This window comes from Paramisgurnus dabryanus, chromosome 7 (assembly GCF_030506205.2).
Source record: "Paramisgurnus dabryanus chromosome 7, PD_genome_1.1, whole genome shotgun sequence".
NCBI classification, from domain to species: Eukaryota; Metazoa; Chordata; class Actinopteri; order Cypriniformes; family Cobitidae; genus Paramisgurnus; species Paramisgurnus dabryanus.
The window spans coordinates 3,095,860-3,123,857 of record NC_133343.1 but is presented as its reverse complement, the minus strand read 5'-3'; the positions used below and the strand labels follow the sequence as shown (position 1 = coordinate 3,123,857).

Below are 27,998 nucleotides of genomic sequence, written 5' to 3'. Positions count from 1 at the left end.
TGTAAAACTTGGTAGTTTATTGCCTGTGTGCTTTCGAATAAGATTCCTTCACAATCTCCAAACTGCACAAGCACATTTAGCCCTGCAGCTCATTTATGTGTTTCCATCCATCTATACAGTGGATCTATTTTACTAAGTGTGTGAGCGAAACAGAGGCCCGGTCCGAGAGCGCCATGAAAAAGAGCGATTGAAATAAATGTGCAAAGAAAGAAGTCATGACATAGTAAAATCACATAGCAATTGGTAATTACAAGGAATGCTATACTAACATCTGAAAGTTGATTACAGGATATACAGAAAGAAAAAGCATAAGAAAGCACAGCGTCTGAGGAGAGACCACACTGGACATGCATGCGCTCCGTTTCCTAGTGTCACACCTGCTCTCTTCGTATTATTTACGGTTTAATAAACGTCTGTCCATCGCTTCATACCCTCTGGTGTCTCTCACCAGAACTGTGCGTGTTTGCACACTGGAATCTTTTGTACTGAATAAATACATTAGAGATACCCCGGCACGATTGTTACGAGGACTGTAGCGCAGCATGTGCAACCGTTGTTTCCTGTGGGACGGTCTCCTTGGCGACAGGCATCGCTGTGGGCGTGTCTTTGACTGCAGGGGTGGGCGTGGCATCCAGTGTCAGTGCTTGAGTCTGCTCGGTCGATAAGGCGGTGCGAGGTACGAAGTCAGAGGGGGCAAGGGTTGATGGCAGCGCGACCCCTGGCATGCTGGGCAACGTGGTGGGGAGAACGGTGGGCATGGGCAAAGGGGAGATGCCAGGCAGGTTCAGAGGAGGGAGAGGTGGTAAACCTACAAAAGAAAGAGAACGATTTTTAACATTCGCAGCATTTTTTGTCGTTTTTGTAACCGCATCTGTGTGTCTGTGTACCTGCTGTAGGAGGAGGTAACCCACTGATTCCAGCTAACGCTACTGTGCTAAGGTCAGGTAATGGTAGATTGAAGTTCGGGAGGTTGGCGAGGTTTGGGAAGGGAGGAAGGCCGGACGGTAATGGCATCAAACCTGAAAACACAAATATTATTTATCTACACCATCTTTTGTAACATGAGATCTTTGCAGATATAACTGTATGGGGGACATCAACAAAAACAGATGGGAAAGTTTATGCTCTGCACCTGGTAGGGTGGTGGAGGGGTTAACAGAAGGAAGAGAACCCAACCCTGGGCTCATCTGAGTAGGCAGTAGGGGGACTGTGGGAACACCTGATCCAAAAACATCAATTATCCATTACATTTAATTTGTCATACTTTACGTTTAAAAATAAAAAAGTCAATGAAGAAAAAGCACAGAATGGTACCAAACAAGGTCACACCTGTGTGGAGTTCACTTGGCATGTGAGGCGGGGCAGAGCTGAGTGACAGGCCAGATAAACTATCCTCAAGCCCTGTGGGGTTGGGGTGTGGCACAGGGGGCGGAGTTACCGCAGACAGCTGAACCTAACAGAGGAGATCATTAAATGTCAATTCTCAAAACTAAAAGATCACTCACACGCACAAACTTACTGACCTCTGTAAAACCATCCTTCAATGGGCTGGCAGGCTCACTGTGAGTGTGTCCAGGAAAGCTTATTTTCTTTCCCTCTTCAAAGGGCCGAGTCGGGATTCTGTGCAGGTAACCGTATCCAATACCGCAGCCGAGACTGAACAGACAGAGATTACAAAAAACTGAGATTTGTGCGAAGGCAGGAACCAAGAAGAAAAAGTTTGACAAACACACACCTGCCCTCTCCACCCCAGGCACTATTGGGAGTGATGACCACTTCCCTGCAGTTATCTGTGTCTGTGTTGTAGACGTAAAGCTTCAGTCCTTTGCCCTCGTGAGTTTCTATCAATGAGAATAAATCTTCTGACTGCAGAAAGAACGAAAAATACACAAATATAATCAAACAGTTCATAAAGCAAAGACACATACATTCAATCGTCAGATTTGAAGTTAAATGAATCGTTAACCAAAAAATGACATTTTCACCTCAAGGGATGCATAGCGATTAATCTATAGCAGAATAAAAGTTTTTGTTTACATCATATATATGTGTTAACTGTGAATAATAATGATGTATATATAAATATGCACACATGCATGTATAAATAAAAATATATATTTATATATTAGGTATTTATATTTGAAGAGTTTTGTTGCAAAACGAGATAAATCCGTTTGTAACATTTTTGTCAAAACATGTTTATTATTATTATGTTATTATTTTGTTTTATGGTGCTACTTAGTTGTATTTTTTAAGTTATGAAGGTTTAAATCAAAACAAACCAACTGCAGTTGAATTGATATTATTTGGAATGCACAACCAAAAAAAGTTTTTATCTCGTTTTGCAACGAAACTCTTCATTTATATATAATATAAATTATACATAAATATACAAACTGTATATACACATGTCAACATTTCTTAAATATATACAAGCATGTGTGTGCATGTATCTATACAAAATTATTATACACAGTTCACACACATATGATGTAAACAAAAACTTTTATTCGGCTATAGATTAATCACGATTAATCATGATTAATCGTTATGCATCCCTAAACACATTACTCTAAAAACATCTTGTGTGAAGAAATAAAATCATACAAGTTTGGGGCATTAAGTTTTATTTTATTGAACAAACCACTGTTTTTACAAAATATGCATTAATTTTAAGAAATGTTAAGGATGAGCAAAGTTTAAGTAATACCTCATTCATAACAGTGTCTGCTCCGATGATATAGTCGGTGTGAGGTCTTAAACCCGCCAATGCTGCCGGAGAATTTGGCTCCACTTCCTGTAAAACAGACCAATCAAGGGGCAAGAAATGAGAGCATGTTTTCACTGACAAAACCCCATTCCACCTTTAGCAGCTCAACCAACCGGTCGGTTTAGCAAGAACACACCCATTAAAACCACCATACTCAGTGTCTAGCATCCAAGTCTGGATTGTTTACAGCTAATTTAGGGTTCAAATGTCAAATTCCCAGATTTTCCCTGACAACTTTCACCTGAGCATAGATAATGTAGTGTACACCTTTTTTATATGCAACAAACAAAAATCCCTGATATTCCATGACTTGGTAAAAAAATATAAAATTCCCTGACTTTCAATGTCTGGAAAGACCTTTATACAATTCCATGATATTCCATGACCCGTGAGAACCCTGTAATTCAAAAACACTTGGTGGTAATCTTATTAAGTTTTTCCCCGCGTATAGTATGTTACAGCTGCGTGCTGTAAATGCCAAATCCTTTTCATTGGCAAAAATTACTCACCAAAACATGCCAGACGTTTTCATTGGCTCCCTCGAAGCTGCAAAAGCGGATGCTAACCCCAAGAAGTCCTTGCCCACCCCACATGTTGCTAGGGGTAACGGTGGCTTCCCGCAGCTCCAGAGTCTTGCTGCTGTACACCAGCATCTTCACCGGCTTCTCGACACTTGCCTTCAGTACGTCTTTTAACGTGTCATTATCCTTGTTCTTAATAAGGAAGAGAAACAAAGCAAAACGTGAGTAAGATGTGAATTTATCAACAGAAAGAGACGTTTGTACGTATCAAAGCAGATAAAATTATGTTGTTATTAACCTGTCATGGCAACAAAGAAACAGGAATTTGAAATTATCACAGGCGGAGTCAAGACGAGGAAGATGATGTTACATAAATAGAGAATGCAATTTGTCTGCAATTGTTTTACCAGGCTATCCACAAATACTATTAGCATTAATTATTTTAATTTAAGCTGCAGAAATAAAAACTACGAACACAAAAACTACTCATAGTGACACCTGGTTTTGACTGTGATTTAACAAATGCTTTGTTATTGATAAGATGAAGATTGATCATAGACCACATTCACAACAAACATACCAGTCTGGTGTTGTTGATTGACACAATGAAGTCAAAGAAAGGCTCTAGACCTGCTCTGTGTCCAGGTGAATTCTCCTGCACCTGCATAAGAGAGATGACACCCCAGTTAAATCATTATATTCAAATACAACAAACACTTCCATAAGATCTACCCCCAGATTTCTATGCCCCCTAGAAAACATCAGATTGGCCTATTTTGGCTGACATCGTATTAAACTGTACACTTTTAATGATGCAAAAGTAAATTGCCTTTTAAAACAAGCTGTCATGCATTTAGGATCTACCAACCCAATGTAAAAATGACATGACATGGCATTCATTCTCATGATCATTTCAAAATTTGTTTAAAAAGAATGATGTCGACCTGCAGTTCAGGTTAATCTGAGTTATTGTGATGACTAAAACGGAACATTCAATCAGTAAAGCTCTTTGAGGTGTGAATGTTTAGCCCAGCAGTCCATCAAATAATAAAAAAACAGCGTACAATAAAAAGACAAAAATCTACTCGCGCATTAAATAAGGCAACAGTCTTTGCACGCTACATTTAATTAACGTCCATAAACTAAACTGCGATTGTATTTAACTGCAGAGCTTTAAATTTAGCAGAACTAGCATTTAGCCACTCTTAGCAGGCCGCGCTAACATCCCCGGCCTCGATTTGAATTCTCCGCCTCCGGGGACTCGCGAGACGGACTAACGTTACACTCACTCTGAGAACATGATAGCCCTCCGAGCCGCCTCCGGGAATTTCCACGCTTTGCGATCCCCCCATGTTCCCCGCTCCGTGTCACCGGTGAGAATTCTGTCCGTTTTATTATTTCGCCGGTTTTGTTGGACAGTGAGCGCGAGCAAGTATCACTGGGATGTTCGCCACGACTGTGTGTGTAAGTGACGTGGCAGTGCTGCAGGAAGCGGGCTCGTGCTTATGTGGCGTGCAGGTGAGAACCACCGCAGCTCTCTAAACTGCGCTCGGTTCAACGCGGAGATGTTATCATTTCATGAATTAGTTGAGACAGAAGTTAATTATTAAGTCATTTGTTTGTGTAATACATTTGAATGACGATGCTTGCAGACCGATTAGACTGAATGGTGAAAACTGACAGGATGATGATACTCGTGGGCGTGGTTTAATGTCCCGGTAGTTATTAGGTATATTTGTCGTATTTAAATTATTTTATTTTAAATTTATTTTATTTAAATTATAAATCGGAAATTAATATTATCTAGAATATACTACTGTTAATTAAGCACGTAAACATGTTATACTGTTACTTTTCCCAACGCTGAGCAGGAAGACCCAATCATAGTCGACTGTGAATATTGTAAAAAAATATTCTAAATACTTGTAGTTTCTTTTTATAGAAGTAGCTGGGGTGAATTTACATTTTAATATGAAGAAATAGTACGCAATACTTGTAATGCATTAACGATTCTACTTTTAGTATACAACAAAGTGCATCAATATGCAACGTGGAATATGATATTATTATCAATAAGTTTGTTCGACTCCATGCGGATGACGTCAAAGTTTCGCGAGAACGATTTGAAAGCAGACCTCTACGTATGATTTCTCGAATCGCCCTCGCGGTACTTTGACGTCATCTGCCGTGTCAGTTCTTGTGGCATGAAGTCGAACAAACCTAGCGTTAAACTGTGAAGGTGCTGCCTCCCTGTGGCAGGTAAATTATTGTACAGGGAACAGAAAAAGACTAAAGGGAAAATAAATAAATAAATGTTATAACAAGGGAAAAAAATGACCGAAGAAACTGTATGGCCTTTTTACGAAGGAGGATTAGCGCCAAGCTAAAAAAAAAAATTAAATCATCTCGAGATTAAAGTCATTAAAATGCGAGAATAAAGTCGTTTTTTTAACAAGAATAAAATCGTTAAAAAAAATTCGAGAATGAAGTCAATATTTCAGTTTAGGCTTATTGTTTACGTTGTTTACTGCATTAAGACAGTGATATAAATTCACACAATTCACTACACACAATATATTGACTTTATTCTCGAAATTATATTTATTCTCACTTTTTTCTCGTTAAATAATGGCTATTCTAGCATCTTAATGACTTTAATCTCGAGATGGTTTTATTTTTTTTATTTTAGCTTGGCCCTAATCCTCCTTCTTACCTTTTAGTTATATGAGAACTTATTACAGATGGATAATGAAATAAAACACAAACAAATACAGAATGAAACCAGTTTATTTTAGCATTAAAATAACAGTTTAAGATATATAATAATATATTCCAGTGTATATCATATAATTTACATTTTAAATTGACGACTAACAGATCATTCTTATACTTTAATAGATTTTATTATGCACTGTACAAGTGTAAGTAACAGTTTACATATATTGTGATTGCATTTTAAAGTGCCAGTCGTACTGAGAGGCCCCAAGCGACCTCCTCACATTCAACGTATAATATACTGTCAACAATACAGGATAAAGATTATTGTGCAGATTTTAGTCATCAAAAACACTTTGAACAAAGACAAGATTAAATAAACACTCATCTTTCACATGTTTCAAAGACTCACAACAGTTGAATCTAAATACAGTATGGAAATATCAATAAACCTTTAATAAATGTTTATATTACACAATCTTTCAGCATCCTGAGGACATTTTCAGTCTTCAAAGTTTGTGCTTTTTGCTTTATTCATTTTCTCTTGTTGTTTCTTTTTTTACACTAAATGCATCGCTATAGTCGCCTGAGTAGAATATTAATAAACAGTATTAAATATCTGTTATTGTAACTAACATATTTCAAATAATTGAGAGGATTGCTCGTAACATTCAGTCAAATATACGCACAGTTTACACACATTATAACACACTGATTGCACAGAGTTAAGGGCCTGTTGAACAACAAACATATACATTATGTTTATATAAATGTCTATAGATTATTATCATTTATATGCTTGCTTATAATATTGAGTGTATAGTAAATGTATGGCACTAGTTCTGTCTTTGGCTCACAAGTACACCACTGGACCATAAACATTAAACGTATTTGATTATAATAATTTTTTTATAAAATACAAGTGAATAAACATTACAAATGGAAAAAAACTGAACCTTTGAACACACCTCAGGTCACATAATAATTATATATTCATTTCAAAGTACTAAAAAATGAAATACTTATCTTTCACCTCACAAAGGTGCCGAGTAGTCGCTTTATATGACCTACTAACAAGGTAAGATCTAGGAACACAACACTCAAATACAGTTTGTATCACAACCACTGGTTCACACACAGACCCCACAACTACACAGAAAGGGGTTTGAGCTTCATTGAAAGGGTGCTGCGTCTTGTCTTTATATATGTAGTATGTACAAACAGAGCACCGACTGGTACACACATCAGAGTACGATTCCAATGAAGTTAAACTATGCTGTAAGGTGACTGTAGCTACCGAGACGTTGTAATCTGCAAGTTAAATATTTAATAATATAGAGGACAGAACATATTGGACCACAACACGATGTTGAAACATAGCCAATAAACGTGCAGAACGCAAAGTCTGTTGCTTTGAGTGGATGTGTAAATGCATTGTGCATTGGAGCTGAAATCGTGGCCTCCATCCAGCAGAGCGGCGCTCTCACAGGTCGTTACCCAACCTTTCGATCTCATCGATGAGGAAATCGATGTCAGATTTGGTGGCTGCATGATTCGAGACGACCATTCGGAAAAAGTTGACTTTGTCACCCTGTGGCTGGTATCCTACCATGGTTGTACCGCACTCCATCATCATTGCTTTGATTTTTGGCGCCACCTACAGGGGAAACAGAGTAATTGAGATATCTAACATTGTACAAGCATGTTGGAGTTTGTGGTGGATTTAGTGTTTAAATCACAGTGCAGATGGAGTAAGGTACGAGATGAGATGTAATACCTTGTGTAGCTTCTCTCTTCGTTCATCTCCGTCTGGCATGCCGCGCAAACTCGGTGGAACGTACCAGAAGCAAACATTTGTATGCTGGGGCTACAAAATGAAAAGAAAACAGTGCATTACAAACACTATCACAAAAATAAAACAATTCTGTCAGTCTGTGTGTGAATAGATACAAACCTGGCCTTGAAAGACCATTTCATATCCCTCACGGTTCTTGATTTTGTTGTAAAGATAATCAGAGATCTCCAGACATTTGTCAATGTGCTGCTCGAACCCAACTGTGCCCTGCATGCAACAAATTGACCAATAATGTGAAGAATGCATAATGGTTACCAAAATACTGGATTAGTTAGAAATAAACTGCATAATAGCAACTCACCTTGGCTTTCCACATGAGCCAGAACTTGAAGATGTCCACATGTCTGCCACACTGGATGGCCTTGTCTCCTGTGTCGTAGGTGACATCGTACTGTTTGTCTGGTTGGAAGAGATATCCAGCAGACATCGAGTTGCAGCCCTGCAGGATGCCCTGTAACAGATATATTGTGTTAAATAATGCTAGAAATAATTAAAACACTCGATTTCAAGGCAAGCTGTAAAACCAACACAATCTCATTGCAATTTGTAATTATTTTGCGAGGTGCCAACTTCGTACGTTATTGTACACATGGGCGCCGGAACCATTATATGTGGTTGGTTTTAGCAGCCAACCACTTTAGCTTCACCCACGTCCCACCTATTTACCCATTTTTTGTTATTTTTGATTGATGCGTGGTGATGTGATGCCAAAATGGCGACGGCAGGCCCTGCCAACTATTGGCTTCAAAAAAGCTCTTCACAAACCTAACATCAAGGACACTACATCTATGTCTATGGAGGGACAATTTTTAATACCAATGATATTGGGCACTTTCCCTAATTTAGCACATATGTCTGTTCACTTGTCATACACTGTCAGAAATAAAGGTACAAAACTGTACATTTTCTGTCACTGGGGCTGTACCCTAAGTTTCCGTTTGGTATCTTTACAGGAATACAAAACAGAATACAATTTTGGGTAGATTACCGTACCTTAAGGACCTACATTGTTAGAAAAAAAGTCCAAATATGTACCCTAGCTGTCAATGGGGCAGCACCCTTTAAGAAGGTAATTGTATGGACCATTAGGTATAGATATGTAAACATTTAGTACCAATATGTACCTTTGAGATACTAATATGTATTTTTGAGGTACTAATAAGCTCTCTTTGGTCCCAGCATATACTTCTGAGGTACTAAAATGAAATCCTTAGGTGCAAAGCTGTACTTTTTGAAATGGTACAGCCCCAGTGACAGAAAAGGTACAGTTTTGTATTTCCGAGAGTGTAGCGACGTCAGTCAATTCATTCCACTAGACGAATGTCCTAATAAATTAAACTCCGTTCTTCATTTTAGCTACAGCCTTGACTTACGCTGAAACTCCATTTCGTGTTTTCACTACTTTAACCTGCTTCAATCCCTAGACACAACAAGGTAAACAAGGCTCTTAGGCTATACACAGCAAAAAATGACTTTCTTGCTTAGTGTTTTCTTCTTGTTTTCAGTAAAAAATCTAAAAATCCTCAAATTAAGATGCATTTTCTTAATGAGCAAAAATAAGTCGAGTTTTTACACAAAAAAAATAAAATTTAAGCGGATTTGTGCTTAAAACAAGCTAACAAAAAATCTGCCAATGGAATAAGAACATTTTTCTTGAATTATATGTTTATGTGAAAAAGTCAACTTATTTATAGAAAATATTTCTTATTCCATTGGCAGATTTTTTTGCTTGTTTTAAGCACTAATTTACTGAAAGTTTATATTTTTTGTCTTAAAACTAGACTTATTTTCCAAGATCATTTTGTTCATCAAGAAAATACATCTTATTTTAAGAATTTTTACAGAAAACAAGAGAAAAATCCTAAGTAAGAAAGTCATTTTTTGCAGTGTTAAAGCAATTGTTTATTTAAACACTGCAAAAATGTCTTTCTTACTTAGTATTTTTGTCTAGTTTTCTGTACAAATATCTAAAAATTCTTAAATCAAGATGTATTTTCTTAATGAGCAAAAATAAGTCAGGTTTTTAGACAAAAAATATACAATTTAAGTAAATTTGTGTTTAAAACAAGCAAAAAAAAGAAAAATTTTCTTGAAATTTTGAATTAAAATGAATTAAGTGTTTAAGAAAAAAAATTACACTGCAAAAAATGATTTTCAAGAAAAAAAATCTTAGTATTTTTGTCTTGTTTTCAGTAAAAATATCAGAAAAATCTTAACTTAAGATGATTTTTCTTGATGAGCAAAACGACCCAAGAAATATCAAATTTAAGTGATTTTATGCATAAATCAAGTAAAAAAATCGGCCAATGGGGTAAGCAAAAAAATCTTGAAAATTTTTCTTAAACACTAAATTCAAGAATAATTCAAGAAACATTTGCTTACCCCATTGGCAGATTTTTCTGCTAGTTTTATGCACAAAATCACTTAAATTTGATATTTTTGGAGACTTATTTTCTTGGGTCGTTTTGCTCATCAAGAAAAAGCATCTTAATGTAAGAATTTTTAGATATTTTTACTGAAAACAAGACAAAAATACTAATTTTTTCTTAAAAATCATTTTTTGCAGTGTACCCCATTGCCAGACTCTTTTTGCTTGTTTTAAGCACAAACTCACTAAAATGTTATGTTTTACACTAGAAATTACACTAGAAATTAGGTAATTTTGATCATCAAGAAAATGCTTCTTGATTTAAGAATTGTTAAATATTTGTACTGAAAACAAAGTCATGTTTTGCAGTGAAAGGCACAAGAATACAAGAAAACGGCATCTACTCCAGTAAATGTTTTGGACCATCCATATTTTTCCTCCCAACGCCCATGATTGTATGATTTGCTTTCCTGTCTTTGCAGTCTTGTGTATGAGTGTTTTCTTACCTTCTCTCTGACCAGGATGGCTGAACATTGTAACGGTACGCCCATCATCTTATGAGGGTTCCATGTGACTGAGTTTGCCCTGAAACATATGCAACAGTTTTCTTGGAGGTTACATTGCACCATTGCCACACTGTAAATAATTTTCGTTGTTTTCACAGTTTTTTACTGTTTTTCTCGACAGTTTCTTACTGTATAAGTTGTTTACAGTTTGTTACTATAGATTTGTTGTTTCCACAGTATTTTAATGTATTTTCAACAGTTTTTTACTGCATAAGCTTTGTACAGTAGGCTACTGTAGTTTTCCAATGCATTATGGGAAATATTACTCTGAATACAGTATTACCAACCAACTGCAAAACACAATGACAAACGTCTATTTATATCTTAAATGCTTAATTTTTTTGTGAGATATTTGTTTTAATGTCTGTTTTCACATCAGATGCTCGGTGTGTTCCTTTAACATAAATCACGTGCCTTTTCTGAGGCTTTAATGAAATCACCAGCCAATTCAATAGACATACCATCAGTTCTTAATATTGTTGCCTCTGGGTCACAAAATGTATTTTTAAGATTAGTTTAGGCGATAATATATATGTATAATCTTCAAATAACAGTCGATTAGTTAAAAAAGCGCTAATTTTAGAATTTGATTAAACAAATGCGGAGGGTTCAGGCGCGAGTCGGTCACGTGATGTGCTCCTCAGTTCTGTCAGTAGGGGGAGTGGGAGAACGCGTGTGTGTCGTCGTATCTGTTCTGCTCATCTAGCGCGTATTTCTTTATTAATATCTGCTGGGTGAATATTAATACGTATATGCTAACATTAATTTTGTGACCACAAAATGACAGCGATCTATTATACGAGATATTGTGTCGTCGTGTTTGTCTTCACTCACTTCATCATTATCTGGTAAGTGCTATATGCAATATCTGGTATGAGACTTTATTGGCACTAAAGGGTTCTTTCGGCTAAATTTTACTTAATTTCTGTCATAACAGCAAACAACTTCTGCAACTACACAATGATTGTCTGCGTGTGTGCAAAATAAAGCACGTTCACTGTGTAAAACCCCGCGAAGGGCATTTTCAAATTAACGGTCAGGGCGAGTCTGAGCTTATCGTGTTGTGTTGACAGAGACTTTGCTGAGGTAAGTAAGAAATTAATGTGTTAAATAAATAACGTTATAAACTTGAATTATGTTGTGCCAGAATACGTTGTTTAATGAATATCTGTGGAATAGGTTTAAAATAATACATTAATGACTGAACGTGAACTTGACTGAACATTATGGCAGCTAGAAGTATTGAAAAGACGTATAATAGATTTAACAATGTTTTATCTTCTTTATTAGTGTATGTAAATCTGGGCTACAGTCCACGACAAATTTTCTACGGTAGTTTTACGCCTGCATGCTGGTCCTTTCGTCTATCGCGGGGATATCATCACTTCAGCGGACATCGCACTGAAGAGATCCTGTGCTTGCGTGGCGGTGTGTTTGTGTGCTCACTTGGATTGAGACCAGCAGTGCTTTTTTAAACAGTGGGTGAGTACTAACTTATTATTGTGTAGTTTCATAAAAGCCTTACTCTTTTCAGTCACATAACTTTTGTTCATCTGCTAATAATAGGACTATCCATACACAAAGATGTATTGTGGATTTAAGTAATATCTGCGAATATTTATGTGAAAATGTATTAGTGTTCTGCTGACATGAGATCTGAAAATGTGTTCTAGGACCTGATATGGATTAATCCAATGATCAACGTTTTCCTTTGTATCCCTGTTTTGTATACGCTGCCATTACATGATGGTCATATGTCCCGGATGATAGGGAGAAGTCACGTGGTTCAATTATTATTATTTTTTTACGTGGTTCAATTATCTGTTAATAAATTTTTTTTACCATGCATTTAGCATCAGGCAAAGCCTGCAATCAATCTATTAAGACAGAAACAATATCTTACTTATTATTATGTTGTTATTATGACAATATCATGTGATCATCTGAGTTAGAACAAAATCTATTCATTTTCAGGTATAACTGTGCAAGTGCCCTGAATCATTCTGTTGAAATGTTATGTGTTTAAGATTCTTTATGACATCAAGATGTGGTTTGGGAAGGACCTTCATCTAAATCTGAAGACAGGACATACTGGCTCAAAAAGGTATAATTGTTTTTATACCCAATTTGAAATGTTGAACAATTACTTTACTTTACTGTACTGGACTGGTCAAGCGTTTGGTCAGGAACTGCCTATACACTTGAAAAATGCACAGAACTGGAACAGCACATCAGTTGGGAGCACATTAACAAGGATGAAATTTATCCAATAATTATTTTAATATTTATAAGTAAGCAACTACTTGCTGAGTGTATTTAATGAGTGTGTATTAATCTCTTACAGCTCCCATACTTAGTACAGTATATTTTAATCAGTGTGGCAATAACTTGTGTTTTATTTTTATGTTTACACAGGTGTTTCTGATATGGAGAAAAACCCTGCACTGCTCATTTTATTTCTTCATCTTGAGAATACAGCAAGTTTACCTTTTGTCTGGAAAATGTAAGTTTTGAGTTTGGCTAACAATAGAGGTTAGATTTTGATGCAATTTATTACTCATCTCTTTAACTTGTATTTTTAGTTACTCAGTACATGTTATTTTCACAGGATTCAGCAAAGCTAACACCAACAACAATTTTTCAATGCACTTTAAACCACCTTGATGTGAGGAGCCAGAGGATGGTGTCAATATCCTGAAAGTGGAGGTAACAGAGGTACTGTATCTCTTTTTTGTCTCCTTCAGTGTAGCATGTCCAAACCCATCATTGCACACTAAATGTTAAACATTTTTGGTGACTACAAAAGACAGTCTATAACACTTCTAAAATTGTACAAACAACGTATTTCTATAAATTGTTTTGCCATAACAAACCTTACTTAGTGGTAATTGGTTCGTATATAGTTTTGTGTAAATTTGTTCATTTAACGTCTTAAGTTTGGAATGGTCTATACGGAATTAGTTTTGTGTTTATTGATAATAATTATTATAGTTAACACATTTATTTATTTCATACACCAGTTATTATTTATGGGTAGGGGTGTGACGGTCATTATATAACCGTGAGACCGACGGTTATAGTTGAACATCGTCATTAGAACTCTATAACCGGCAAAACCGTGTTATTAAAATATTTTTAAAAACATTTTTTATCAAAGAATTTTAAAATACTAATTAAAAACAATTGTTAACAGTCTGTGTTACACGCCCCCTCATGTTCTCACGCAGTGAAAATACAGAGCGGAGCAACACTGACAACGCGCTGACATACAGGACAAACCAGGTTACTTTTCGGTTACTTTTGAGATTAAACATATTAAACAAAGTCTCACCTTTCAAATCATCTCTTCCGTCAGTACACTCCGCTTTTCAAGTTCAAATCCTCCCATGCTAACCTACTAACTCTCCTGAACGCACATTCACTGCTTGCTGTTAATTTTAAAGAAACGTAGAGCAAGTAGCTAATCAGTGTCTAGTTTATTCAAACGACGGGTGAGCACTGTGCAGCGCGTCTGTGGAGAGCGTTTGCTGCGCGTGGCCATTGTGCTTTTACACCGGTTGCGTTTGCAGCGCATAGTGTGCGGTTTAATAACAATCTGAAGTTCACATTACTTTCTTCTACCTGCATTTATGAGCAAAACCTCTTCAATACGCTTTAAATCCACATTGTTTTCGTGCTGTTCTGGTCCGTGTAATGACAGATATAGACACAATTACAGACATAAAAGCCCAATGCACAAATGTGTTTCTCTAAAGATTATTAAGATAGATGATAGATAGAGGATTAATTTATGCTGGGCAGAGAGTGACAGCGCAGTCTTTTGGCAATAGTGTGTTTTTTAAATATTTCATTGCTTTCTGTTAAATTGTTCAACATTATTACTGTTTGAAACACACTTGGCATAACATTCATGATTTTATGGTAAAATGACACTTTCCCGTCAATTCACGAGCATTTAAACGAGCAAAACGCCCCCCACCGATGGTTATGTTACGAACCGTCACATTTGACTCATGTCATAACCGTCATCACCAATTCTGAAACCGGCACACCCCTATTTATGGGTAATATTTGTGTCATGTTTTAGTCACTGAAATGTGTAAAATTGTGCAAAAATATTTAATAGTCTACCTGTGGTCTATTAAATATTATTTATTCAAAATGTAATTCTACTTCGCAGTGGTGGCTGGTGACTTCTCTCCTAAGTGGTGCAAATTCAAAATATGTGTTCAGATTGTAATGTGTGTTGCTCATCATGTCAAAGTATGCGTTCGTTGTGTCATGTTAACCATGTGCATCTTGCCTTATGTCAAAATACGTGCCTGCTGTAAAAGCGTCAGAAGGGTTTATGATTTTATGACACTCACGTTCACAAAATACTCGCAAGACACTAACTTAACCCTAAACTCTGATTACACATGAGATTTAGCGAGATCTTTTATAATAAACCCTTTTGAAGCATCTGCAGCAGACACGCATTTTGACATGATGCGTGATACACATAAGTTTACATGACGCGCTAAATACATGTTGTGACAAGCTTTGCATCGTGCACCCTTGAAAAAGAAGTCACCAACCAGCACTGCGACTGGGTTATTTAAGCTTTCAGTAATGTTATTGTAACATTCTCCGTAATATTTTCTGTTCTCTCAAGGTGGATCTCGAGACTTGGCCATGTTCTAGATTATAACTGGTGAGCTCAAAGTACATTATTGCTAAAAACAAGCATTTTAGATGATTAGTTAATTTTTTGACTTATTATTAATTTGTTTTATCATTTGTTACAGGATTATCACAAGTGCTGTCGCCCCTGCTGTATATGACGCCCCCACCACCTACACCAGGTGTAGGAAATGTCTGTCCTGGAGTGCCGTTGTCCTGCAGAGTTTTGCTCCAGCTCTAAACAAACACACCTGAACAACTAGATCTGAAGAGTCACCAGAAAACTACAGGTAGGCGAGGTTTTATCAGGGTTGGAAATGAAATCTGCAGGATTTCGGCACTCCAGGACCGACGTTGCCTACTACTGACCTACACCTTCATCCTGCCACCACCACCCATACTACCTACAAAAAACTGTATTGTAATTATGCTTTTCACTGTATTGTATGATGTGGTTTTCTCATTTAGGGTAACTACACTATGGCAACAATTGGATACATTGATTGCTGACTGATTTTGTTATTTTTTCTTTACTTTTTGTTTAAAATCTAATCATTTTTTTGTTATTTTTGTTAATATTGTTACAAATATACAGTTAAAACTGCACAATAAATTTTCTGCTTTTAAAGATATAGTTGTTGTCTTTATATTTAACATCAACCAATAAAATAACAGTATTTAATTTAATCTTAAAAAATACAGTAGTATATATTTTACACTGTAAAATAAATAACAGTAAAATTGAAAAATACAGTAGTATATATTTTACACTGTAAAATAAATAACAGTAAAATTGGAAAATACAGTAGTATATATTTTATACTGTAAAATAAATAACAGTAACATTTCCAGTATAACAGTAAAATGCTGTATGTTGGATCTTACAAAAAACAGTATAATACTGTACTTCATTTTGCAGTATCCTTTAAACTACTGTCATTCTTTCTACAGTAATTTTACTGTTGTTTGAAATACAGGAACTACTGGATAATTGTTGCCAGTAAGTTACTGTTAATTTGACAATAAACTTTTTACAGTGCATGATTTACCATCATTTGTTAAGTATGCCGTTCACATACCTCTCAATGCCGCTTAACTTGTGGCGATGTTTCCTAGACATCAACAGACTTCCACCCCATGCACCCTAAAGACATGCAAACAGGTACATTTCATCAATGCATTAATTATAAATCAATATCAGTGTACTTTCTTCATCAATCTGAAAGTACAGAGAAAAATATGAGCCGAGTCAAACTTACATCCACGTGTAGCCACAGGTTGTATTTCTCACAAATGTCAGCGATGTCATTAATGGGATCGAACGCTCCAAAGACTGTGCTGCCAGCCGTCGCATTCACGAACAACGGCACGTAACCCTTAAAATACAGAACATTTACCACATTTTCACATTATGGACATGATGAGTACCTAATGATAATTAAGTATCAGTATATAACAGCAACATTACACTTCATTAACAGAAGGACTTGTTGGTCTTTAAAGGTCAATTCATCCATCAAATGTGAGAAAATCTGCTTTAGTATTGATCCATTTAACTCTTCTGTTAAAAAGGTTTAATACACTCAATCACAAGTACATGATAGTGCAGCCTATAGTGGGTGTGGTTAGTGTGCATACTAACCTTCTGTTTGACATCGATGATCTTGGCCTCTAAGTCCGCTGGTATGACACGCCCCCTGAAACAAGATATCCAATGAGAACTAAGAGAGTATCTCAACCAGTGGCTAATATCCTATATAATATTATAATAGCAATACATTTTAAGCCATTTCTAAAATATTTTACTTCCATAATGTGACCTATTTCTACTGTCTAAAATAGCACTAACAGCTCGTAATCATACAGGAAACATTTTTTGTGCTATATAGCTGTTATGAAGAACCATCTGGGGGTGATATAGAAGCACTATAGCACCAGATATGGTTCTATATAACACAATATGGTTCTAAACAGGTACTACATAGGTGCTATATAGCACTTAAAATGGTTCCTCTATGAAAACGAATCAGTGAACCACTTTTTAGCACCGTTTGTTTTATGCAAGTTTTAGAAACAGAACTGTAATGATACCTCTCATCTGTCTTGAGAAGGATGACATTTTCTTTGCCAAAGCCCAATACAGCTCCAGCCTTTTTGATTGAATAATGACTCTACAAAACAACAGCAGTGTTCATTAAATAGACAAAATACTACAAAATAATACTAGTAAATGAAATGATTAAATAGGACAAAAAACAACTAGTATGTAAAAAATCCTGCTGGTTTATTTGAATAAAATAAGACCTCTAGAGGGAGACAAATCCTGTGTTTGTGCTCATTTTTGTGCAGGTTTACTGGTTAAATGTAAGCATTAAATACTCACATATTCAGATGTGAAGAGCACAAGTCTTGGTGCAGCGGACATGCCTTTAGTTTTGACTTCTGGGAAGTATTTATACCTCGCAACCATCACACTGTACATGTTTGATATGGCGCCCCCTGTGGACAAATGAAGGATTACAATGTGTTTGTTTCCAGGACCATAGACAGCAGCTTCCCCCTCCAAAAAAACTTTGCATGATATCAAACTTATCACCTTATGTGTTTTTATATTCCATGAAACACACAACCTGCCATTTTCTATACAATGAAAGTTTATACAAAAATTATTAAAACATATTATTTAAAAAAAAGTGTATATACTTGTAACTTTTTGGTCTTTCTCACACTAAGCTCTCAACCCTCAGAAGAGTATCAGACATAGAGTTTAGTATTTATATGTCACCTTTTTGTCTTTTTTGGATCTTGGAAATGTCTTGTGTATTTCACAGCAAAAGAAACCTAAATGTCATGAGGGTGGAAATTTTGATTTTCTAAAATAATTTCATTTAAAGCCACAAGTTATCTTAGGAAGATCATACATTCTTAAATAATTTCCTTTGAATCCACTGTGAGCAAGGGATATACAGTAAAGGCCTATTATCTTACAGTTTATTTTTGGTATCTGGTTATAGATGAGTTTACCTGGTGAGAAAAGTCCATCGCCATCACCATTAGGCCAACCAATGATCTCCCTCATCTTCTTTAGGGTCAGCTGCTCCATCAGGACAAACACAGGTGCGATCTCATATGTGAACCTGCATGAAGAACACACGTTGACACAATATTCAGTCTCAAATGTTTTGTAAATCTGCGTTGTTATTATTAACTGGAAAACTAAACATTTAACAATCCAATAACATTATTATTTAAAGGGTCATTTAATTACCTGCTCTAGGACCATTTTTGCTTTGTGACACGATTTTTATAACAAATAAGTACAATTTAACCCTAAATTTACTCTTGTTTGTCTATAGGTTGATTCTTGTTTGATTCCAATAATATTTTGTTTACTTCCCATAATTTTATTTATCATTTCCATATTTTAAATTTAAATAAGCACAAAATGTAATTCTTCACTGTAAAAAAATTCTGTTAGAAATTATATTATTATTGGCAACTAGCTGCCAGTAACTTACCGTAGATTTTACATTTATGTTATTTACCGTCAACCGCTTGTTCAAAGTTAAAAGAACATGAAACATTTTCAGTCTTTATCTTCTAAAGTAAGTTACTGGCAAACAGCTGCATAATTACAGCTAATTTTGCTGTAAAACACTGAACACTGTAAAAAAATGCGTAGAAATTGCAGCTGGGTTGCCGGTAACTTACCGTAGATTTAATTTTATGTTATTTACTGGCAACATTTCGTTAAAAGTTAAATGAACATGAAGTCTTTGTCTTTACAGAGTAAAACTAAAAAAACAGCATCAAGCAAAACATTTTGGGAAAAACAGAAAAAGGTTGATGATGGTTTCTGGTTCCCAGAATGCTTTGCATGAGGCTGTTATTGTATAGTTTTATTCTGTAAAGATAAAGACTTGTTAATATTTAAAATTTATTTAACTTTGAATAAACGCTTGCCAGTAAATAACATAAATTTAAATCTACGGTAAATTACCGGCAACCCAGCTGCAATAACATTGTAATTTCTACGGATTTTTTTTTTTACAGTGAAGTATAAATACTTTTTGCATTATAGTACAGATTATTGGTTGGCTAGATATGTTCACATCTACCAAATAATGTCAGAATAATAAACTTTAATATAGAATTAAATAGACTTATATTTGTATTTATATATTTTTTATTTTATTTATTTTAGATATTTAAATAATATTTTTTAATATAATTATTTATATGATATTTATTTTATACAATCTCATGGCAATACGTAGCCTATTTTACGAGGAGGCTAATTCGTATTAATTTGTACACCGCCTTCTTTTTACGTTTTGTACCATTTGCTTTCGCCCCCTTGACGGTGGGGTTAGGTGCGGGGTTTTATTATTGGTTTTTATTTTTATTTTATTATTTTTGTTTTTGTAATAATCGTATATTTAGATTTTGGAGTGACCTGAACATATTCATGAAAAGATTTATGTAGCTCACACTCATCAACTACGTTCAAAGTACTTCAGAAAATGACAGCTCGTGACGACACAACATCTCCTCCATCAGAGATATCCTGTCTCTCTCTCTCGCTTTGAATTTCACTAATTAAAAGACGCCTGCGATGGGTCAGATAAGGGTTATTTAAATGAAGGCAGCCCATGCTCCGATGACTATCTGTCCGTCTAAATGGACGAGTTCTGCCTGATGGAAGACAGACAGCACACAAATGAGAGAACAGCTGCGCAGACGAGATAAGAGCGCGCGTCGACACAAATCCATCTCATTCAGAGAAAGGACGGAGGAAAGTGATTGAGTAAGTGATGAAACAAAACTGGGACAGAGAACGGCCTCAGGCAGACTCATTGTCACGAAGCAGGACAAAGATTTAAAACTATACAGCTAAACCATACATAACATGATTCTAGCCGTCATTTCTATGCGGACGCATACACATCCCTCACATTTGACAAATTGCTTCATCACTTTGTCAATGTTTAACGTTACATAGAGACGAAAGCAACAGGAAATTTAATACCAGCCTGAAAAATGTAAGCCTTTATGTCGGGTTTGTTTATATATTCACTGTAATGTTATGAAATTCGATGTTAGTGTGTGATAAGCAGGTTATCTATAGACCAGAATATTATAGGTAAGCTACTCGAGGGTGTGCTGCTGTATCGTGAAAGTCACGGCTGAAGAGCGTCGTTAGGTAATGTTTGTAACCCTTCAGCTGTAACTTATTCATGATAGAGCACTAGCCTAGAGTATCTTATTATTATGGTTACCGCAATATACAAATATTAAACAAAAAAAAAATTACCAATGCAACTTTCATCAGGCAAAGTAAAATCTTCCGCTGGAAAAAATAGTCCCTGACCGACTGTTAACAGTAAGCGAATGTTTCACCGGTTTTACTTTGTTTATGGGTGCTGCGCACCGGAACTACCCTAACAAAAAAGCAAAAAACCAAAAGTGTAGTGGGTTTTTTGGTGTATTGATTACTATCAGCATAACCATGGTTTTACTACACTAAACACAGTTTAACTCTGGTTTTTGAAATGGGTTATTTTGTGGTTACCAAGGTTTTACTACAGTAACCATGATTTTTTTGTTTTAACTGTAGTAAACCTTGGTTAATTTTCATAAGAGTATGTGTTTGGCACGTCAACTGAACCTACGTCACATCACGTGTCATTTCAAAATAAGTGGCTGCTGCAGACATCTAATGGGTTTATGGTAAAAGAGACGCTCATGTCACTTTTGCCAGATACTCGCATAATCTTATGCGTAATCAGTTAATCAGAGTCTACTGTTAAAGGAATATTCCATTTTCTTAAAAGAAAAATCCATATAATTTACTCACCACCATGTCATCCAAAATGTTGATGTCTTTCTTTATTCAGTCCAGAAGAAATTATGTTTTTTGAGGAAAACATTGCAGGATTTTTCTCATTTTAATGGACTTTAATAGAGCCCAACATTTAATCCTTAACTCACACTTAACAGTTTTTTTCAACGGAGTTTCAAAGGACTATAAACGATCCCAAACAAGGCATAAGGGTCTTATCTAGCAAAACGATTGTCATGTGCAAAAAATCATGGTTACTGTAGTTAAACCATGGTTAGTGTAGTAAAACCATGGTTTTGCTCATAGTAATCAATACACCAAAAAACCATGGTTACTACACGTTTACCACAATAAAAAAGGGATGGTTCACATAATGCAACAAAACACCTATTTTGAAAACACGAGCAACACACACGACACTCCAAACACATATTTTGAATTTGCGCCCCTTGGAAGAGAAGTCACCAGCCGCTTATAAGCAACTACCTAGCAATGCCCTAGCAACAATTCAGAACACCTTAACGACAGCATAGCAACATAATAAAAAACCGTAGATACATAAGAATATTGTAGAAAGCAACTATAACATCCTAGCAACCACCTATACAACCACCTAAAACACCTAGCAACATCCACATAGCAACAGCAGCTGTTATTGCTATGCATAAACGCTGCTATGCAGTTTTTTTTACTTGGTCCACAAAGCATCAACGTAGTAACCATCCTAGCAACCACAAGAACACCCTAAGCTCATAGTAATACCCTGAGAACCAAAACTGTGCCAAATTAACCTAATGCTAACAAATTTTTGCACAGGCAAGCATCACATACTCTTCATAAAGTTTAAAATCTTATGTTTTATGTGCAGCTATTTTAAGGGTATGGGGGTAATTCAGTGCGTATGGGCATCAGTCCATTAGCCATCGGTCAGCGTGTGTCACCGCTGATGGGAAATAATGGGTGCGAATTAGTCACGGTGAATAATGACAGCTCGTTGATTCAGTGAATCACAGACACTAAGACACTCCCCTCAATCTTCTCACAAAGCTCTTTTCGCGAGAGAGAGAAAGAGAGTGAGAGAGAGAGAGAGAGAGAGAGAGAGAGAGAGAGAGAGAGAGAGAGAGAGAGAGAGAGAGAGAGAGAGAGAGAGAGAGAGAGAGAGAGCGAGAGAGAGAGAGAGAGAGAGAGAGAGAGAGAGAGAGAAAGATAGAGAGATGTGTGTGCATGTGTTCTGCCAGGAGGCAGGGACGGCAAAAGCGACGCTCACAGCGGAAAGAAATAAAACGTTTTCAAACATAGCAGGTAAAATCCTTTGGAATTGGGGCATTGGGTGGTGGGTGAGGGATGAAACCGCTTTATCCCTGCAGCAAAGAGAGCCAAGGACATATAAAAGATGAAGAAACATAGGGTGAGATTTTTGAAGGCCTAAAATGTTTTAGCAAGAGGGTGAAGAGCTAATCGATAGGTCTTCTTGACTACGTAGAAAAAAATCTAAGGCATCATACACTCTTAAAAATAAAGGTGCTACATGATGCCATTTTTGGATTCCTCAAAGAACTAATTCAATTCATGTGCTTTGTAATCAAATGCACTGCATATGGGTGAAATGTTATTTCAAATACACTCACCTAAAGGATTATTAGGAACACCATACTAATACTGTGTTTGACCTCCTTTCGCCTTCAGAATTGCCTTAATTCTACATGGCATTGATTCAACAAGGTTCTGAAAGCATGCTTTAGAAATGTTGGCCCATATTGATAGGATAGCATCTTGCAGTTGATTTGTGGGATGCACATACGGGGCACAAAGCTCCCGTTCCACCACATCCCAAAGATGCTCTATTGGGTTGAGATCTGGTGACTGTGGGGGCCATTTTAGTACAGTGAACTCATTGTCATGTTCAAGAAACTAATTTAAAATAATTTGAGCTTTGTGACATGGTGCATTATCCTGCTGGAAGTAGCCATCAGAGGATGAGTACATGGTGGTCATAAAGGGATGGACATGGTCAGAAACAATGCTCGGGTAGGCGGTGGCATTTAAACGATGCCCAATTGGCACTAAGGGGCCTAAAGTGTGCCAATAAAACATCCCCCACACCATTACACCACCCCCAACAGCTTGCACAGTGGTAACAAGGCATGATGGATCCATGTTCTCATTCTGTTTACGCCAAATTCTGACTCTACCATCTGAATGTCTCAACAGAAATCGAGACTGTTGTAGCCCATCCGCCTCAAGGTTGTGCGTGTTCTGGCTTCACAAATGCTTTGCTGCATACCTCGGTTGTAATGAGTGGTTATTTCAGTCAAAGTTGCTCTTCTATCAGCTTGAATCAGTCGGCCCATTCTCCTCTGACCTCTAGCATCAACAAGGCATTTTCGCCCACCGGACTGCCGCATAGGCTTCTGGATGTTTTTCTCTTTTCACACCATTCTTTGTAAACCCTAGAAATGTTTGTGCGTGAAAATCCCAGTAACTGAGCAGATTGTGAAATACTCAGACAGGCCCGTCTGGCACCAACAACCTTGCCATGCTCAAAATTCCTTAAATCACCTTTCTTTCCCATTCTGACATTCAGTTTGGAGTTCAGGAGGTTGTCTTTGCCAGGACCACACCCCTAAATGCATTGAAGAAACAGCCATGTGATTGGTTGATTAGATAATTGCATTAATGAGAAATTGAACAGGTGTTCCTAATAATCCTTTAGGTGAGTGTATGTGCCACTTAAAAGGTTTTATTTCTGTTAGATACTGCCTTAATGAGAAATTGAACAGGTGTTCCTAATAATCCTTTAGGTGAGTGTATGTGCCACTGTGTTCAGCTGACAATCTCTGACCATGTTCAGCTGCCTATGTAGACAGCAAGGCAGCTGAGGCAAACCTCATCTGTATGCTTTACAGAAGGTGAATATGAAGAAAGGGCAAAATTCAGGTTTAATATCGAAAATCAAAGTCAATGCTCAACACCATCTATCACCACCCAACATTTTAGATGTCAGTAGCACTGGGGGACATTCTTTATGTAAACTGTGTGGAAAATCACTTAACAATAACATCTAAAGCAAATGCCACAGGGGGTTCACTTTGGGCTCTGTTAAACACTAGTGAGGTGTCTTGCTGTCTATTCCCTACGCAGCTGACTAATAAGGTAACATTCCAATCGAAATGTAACCTAAGCTACACAATACAGTAATGAACATATGAATATATACACTCTTAAAAATAATGGCTGAATTGTTCCATGAAGAACCTTTAAAGAACACCTAATGTGCTCATTTTTACAAGATGTAATTTAGGTCTCAGGTTTGCGCAAAATGTGTCTGTGAAGTTTACCCCACACATCATTTGTTATAGCACGTCCAAAATGCCATTATTTGGGTGGGATCAAAAATTTTGTTTTCATGTCTGTACCTTTAAGTGCAAATAAGCTACAGCTCCTCCCTCCCTTACCAAAAGAGACAGTGTGCGCTTTCAGTTAAAATAGATCTGATTCTTGTGAATACAGTTTGAGATATGGAGGACACATACGACTTACTGGGGCTGAAAATATAGTAATGCAGGACTGTCAGTCAGTAGGTGTGGGTGGGGCATTATCAGTGTGACATAACATTGACGTAAGAGAATCAAAACTGCTTTGGTTTAATGGGCATTAAAAAAGGAGTGGGTGGAATTTTTTCATTGAACGTGAAACTATCGCGTGCGCACGTGAAATTATCGAGTTTAGTTTTGCGTGCGCACGTGAAACTATTGCGTGCTCACGTGAAACTTTCGTGTGCACATGTAAAACTTTCGTGTGCGCACATGAAATTTCGCTTTCACGTGTGCGTGCGATAGTTTCACGTACACACGCAAAACTAAACTTTTTTTTAAATGAAAATTTCACGTGAAAGTTTCACGTGACCACATGAAACTAAACTTTAGATCAGATTAGGAACGATTATCAAAACATACAGAGAATTTAAAATTTGTAAATAATTTTTTGCTTCAGTTTTTTATAAATTGGTTAAATACACCATCTAGTGGATATCGCGGTATTACAGATTAACATAAAACCTCATTAGGGACACGTTTTTTCATGCAAATGTTTTCTCTTAATTGACAAGATAACTCATAAATGGGGGGAAAATAGTTTCTTTATATTATTAAATATGACTGAAAGGTTCTTTGAGAAACCAAGAATGTTTGTTTCATTAATTGCAATGCATTTTGGGATTTCTACAAAGGATACATGTGAAGCCATAGAAAGTAGAAAGCAGTCTAGTTTTTAAAACATATTTGGTTTGGCACAAATATATAAACCTTTGTGCTTTACAAATATATATACAAAAATTTCAAAGTGTGCAAACATGGATTTCATCTGATACTAGAACTACTTTTTTCCCCTATCGTGATCTCTGCATGTGTCAGGAATTAGTTTAAGAGGATATTAATCAAAGTAATTCCCTATCGCCACAAGCCATTGTTCATAGTTATGGCCATTTAACAAGGCTTTTTTCATCCTAAGTGACTTCCATTATAAGAATCTCTCTATTTATATTAAGAAAGACGGCTGTAATGAAGTGCTCGGTCCTTGGAGAACAAAATGGCCTCTGGGAGTGAAACGCTATGGCCAGACTGTACGGCCCGCAGGGACAGACTCTCCGACTGACTGGTCCCAGCTGGCACTGACTTGCTACCGGCCCACAGTCAGACACAATCAATGGGCTGTTAAATAGATTTGGTACAAGTCCATTCTGTGCTTTAGTGCTCTTCGATGTAACGCTGGCTTAGTCAAAACACAATTTAAAGCTGCATTATCAGCTTAATGAAAAACACATTTGCTGGATTTGTTGTCCTGTATGTTCAGGAGAGCAGGTTGTCAGTAACAGTATCAGGTTTTGAGTTAAATCACATGCATAGCAGTGGTTTTGTATATTGTACATTTAAATTTTGTTTAGACACCTCCTAAATTCGAATAGATTTTGATTCTATACTCAAAACTAAAATTTTTATAGAATATTTTTTTGTAATGGATCCGATGTTAACACAATAAAACCAGATTAAGAAACATCTAAGCAAGTGTCTATATGTGCAATGAAGCCAAGTTTTACCTAAAAGTAAAGAACAGGGACTTTTTTGTCAATTTTGCATGTTCCCAATGTGGCAACTACAGCCCAAATAATGTGACAACATGCCCCGGTAGACTGTAATTTTGTCCTGAGCAATGACTTTGAAAATGTCATTAAAAAGTACCTTAAAGGGGCCATGTCACAAGACTTTTTTAAGATGTCAAATAAATCTTTGGTTTCCCCAGAGCACACATGTGAAGTTTCAGCTCAAAATACCATATAAATAATTTATTATAGCAAGTTAAAATTGCCACTTTAGAGGTGTGTGCAAAAATTACTTATTTACAAGATTTAAAAAAAGTTATTTTAAAAAGTTTTTTTTTTTTTTTACAAATTTACAAGTGTTTAAACAAATTTACAATGAGCGAACAAAACTACAAGTTTTAAAACAAATTTAAGTTTTTTTCTTGTAAATTTGTTAAAAAACTTGTAAATTTGTTTTTAATCTTGTAAATAAGTAATTTACCATTGTAATTTTTTTTTGCACTTCGAGGCCACCGTATATGTGTCTATGCATTAACATAAATAAACATGCAAGAATTAAGCCGCCTTTCCACTGCACATGACAAACGACGGCCGATAAGCCGGAAGTCATTCATTTCCTATGGAGAGTCGCAAAGGGGTTGCGTGAGGTGCCGACCATCTGCGGATGCCTAAATATCGGATCCGTTTTGAGCGTTGGATCCGTTAAAAAATTTGAACTTGTGCGACTAAACCGCATGCGATATGCCGACCGGAAGTTATGTTTTTCATTGTATTCCAATCACAAACTGTGTGTGAGGTAAAAATGATTAATCCTTTTGGATTTACTTTATTAGTAACACTTGAATTCTTAAAAAAAAAAACACTTTTGATTACTGATAAGTAATACAATATTAATTTAATTCGTGTACGTTATTATTTTAATCTTGTCTTTATATGTTCTCTCCAAAAAATATTGTCAATCTTTGTCATATATGCATAGCTGTTTATTGTTTCATTCATTTGCGTTCATTTATTTATTCCACCATGGTAAATATATTAGAATGAAGCCTCTTGCGCTGAAATGAGCTTCTCTCCCATATACGATTAAACCGAAACTTCATTACGACTGCCACTAGGGGGAGAACTCCGACTGTCGTTTACGTATGTCGTGTGCAGTGGAAAGGCGGCTTAACCCTAAGAAATATTCTCTGGAGTTAAAATTGTGACAACTAGCCCCAGTCTATAGTACTAGTACAAAAATCAAACTATAATTTTCAGCATGATGTATCTCAGATCAGTCTACGCTGTCATTTCTATCCAAACCACCTTTTAACCGAGACCCGCATCAGTGAGTTATAGAACAGAGATGTCCAATGGAAACGCACAGCTCCAGTGTTTCTAACTCTGAGTCTATAGGTTAATCAATATGCAATCTCGCACGCCTGCAGGGCCTTTACTGTGGTTCCAGCATCGCGTGATATCACTCGATACAAGGTTGACAAAGACAGGACCTCCGGCCAAAGCATTCAAACAAACACTTTACATAACCTCCCAGGAACGGAAATACTTGCATATATAACACAGACAACACTGGCGGTCCCACAGAGACCAGCGAGAGGAGG

At 36.4% G+C, this 27,998-nt stretch overlaps 2 protein-coding genes and 1 long non-coding RNA gene across 8 annotated transcripts in view; 1 reads left to right on the top strand and 2 right to left on the bottom strand.

Annotated features, from left to right (window-relative positions):
- Positions 1 to 2: 2 nt before the first annotated feature.
- On the bottom strand, positions 3 to 4,852 carry gorasp2 (golgi reassembly stacking protein 2). The gene is made up of 10 exons (XM_065293809.2): positions 4,581 to 4,852; positions 3,872 to 3,952; positions 3,280 to 3,483; positions 2,711 to 2,797; positions 1,736 to 1,866; positions 1,524 to 1,656; positions 1,330 to 1,453; positions 1,133 to 1,219; positions 888 to 1,019; positions 3 to 808 (listed from the first exon to the last, which is right to left on the bottom strand). The coding sequence occupies exons 1-10, from the start codon at positions 4,641 to 4,643 to the stop codon at positions 522 to 524; spliced, it is 1,329 nt and encodes a 442-aa protein (XP_065149881.1). The 5' UTR covers positions 4,644 to 4,852; the 3' UTR covers positions 3 to 521.
- A 1,208-nt stretch (positions 4,853 to 6,060) lies between these two features.
- The window catches only part of gad1b (glutamate decarboxylase 1b), a 30,499-nt gene continuing 8,561 nt past the window's right edge, over positions 6,061 to 27,998 (bottom strand). For all 6 annotated transcript variants that reach the window (XM_065293815.2, XM_065293810.2, XM_065293813.2 and 3 more), the window contains 11 exons: positions 18,482 to 18,594; positions 17,841 to 17,956; positions 17,549 to 17,628; positions 17,100 to 17,154; positions 16,717 to 16,833; positions 16,537 to 16,601; positions 10,736 to 10,814; positions 8,163 to 8,312; positions 7,961 to 8,068; positions 7,784 to 7,873; positions 6,061 to 7,663 (listed from right to left, as the gene is read on the bottom strand). In XM_065293815.2, the coding sequence (XP_065149887.1) occupies positions 7,490 to 7,663; positions 7,784 to 7,873; positions 7,961 to 8,068; positions 8,163 to 8,312; positions 10,736 to 10,814; positions 16,537 to 16,601; positions 16,717 to 16,833; positions 17,100 to 17,154; positions 17,549 to 17,628; positions 17,841 to 17,956; positions 18,482 to 18,594 (1,147 nt within the window). In that variant the 3' untranslated portion in view covers positions 6,061 to 7,489. The remainder of the gene's footprint in view (positions 7,664 to 7,783; positions 7,874 to 7,960; positions 8,069 to 8,162; positions 8,313 to 10,735; positions 10,815 to 16,536; positions 16,602 to 16,716; positions 16,834 to 17,099; positions 17,155 to 17,548; positions 17,629 to 17,840; positions 17,957 to 18,481; positions 18,595 to 27,998) is intronic.
- LOC135783191 (uncharacterized) lies at positions 10,860 to 16,085 on the top strand. The gene is made up of 8 exons (XR_010545592.2): positions 10,860 to 11,881; positions 12,086 to 12,277; positions 12,823 to 12,899; positions 13,211 to 13,298; positions 13,404 to 13,510; positions 15,450 to 15,488; positions 15,583 to 15,639; positions 15,804 to 16,085. It is a non-coding gene; the product is annotated as an uncharacterized lncRNA (long non-coding RNA).

Excerpts from the sequence above, each read along its gene's own strand:
- gorasp2 (XM_065293809.2), bottom strand. The coding sequence starts at position 4,643 with ATGGGGGGATCGCAAAGCGTGGAAATTCCCGGAGGCGGCTCGGAGGGC. Across the intron at positions 1,657-1,735 it reads GCCTGGGGTGGAGAGGGCAG|TCTCGGCTGCGGTATTGGAT; the intron begins GTGTGTGTTTGT and ends CTGTCTGTTCAG. Across the intron at positions 809-887 it reads GTTACCTCCTCCTACAGCAG|GTTTACCACCTCTCCCTCCT; the intron begins GTACACAGACAC and ends TTTCTTTTGTAG.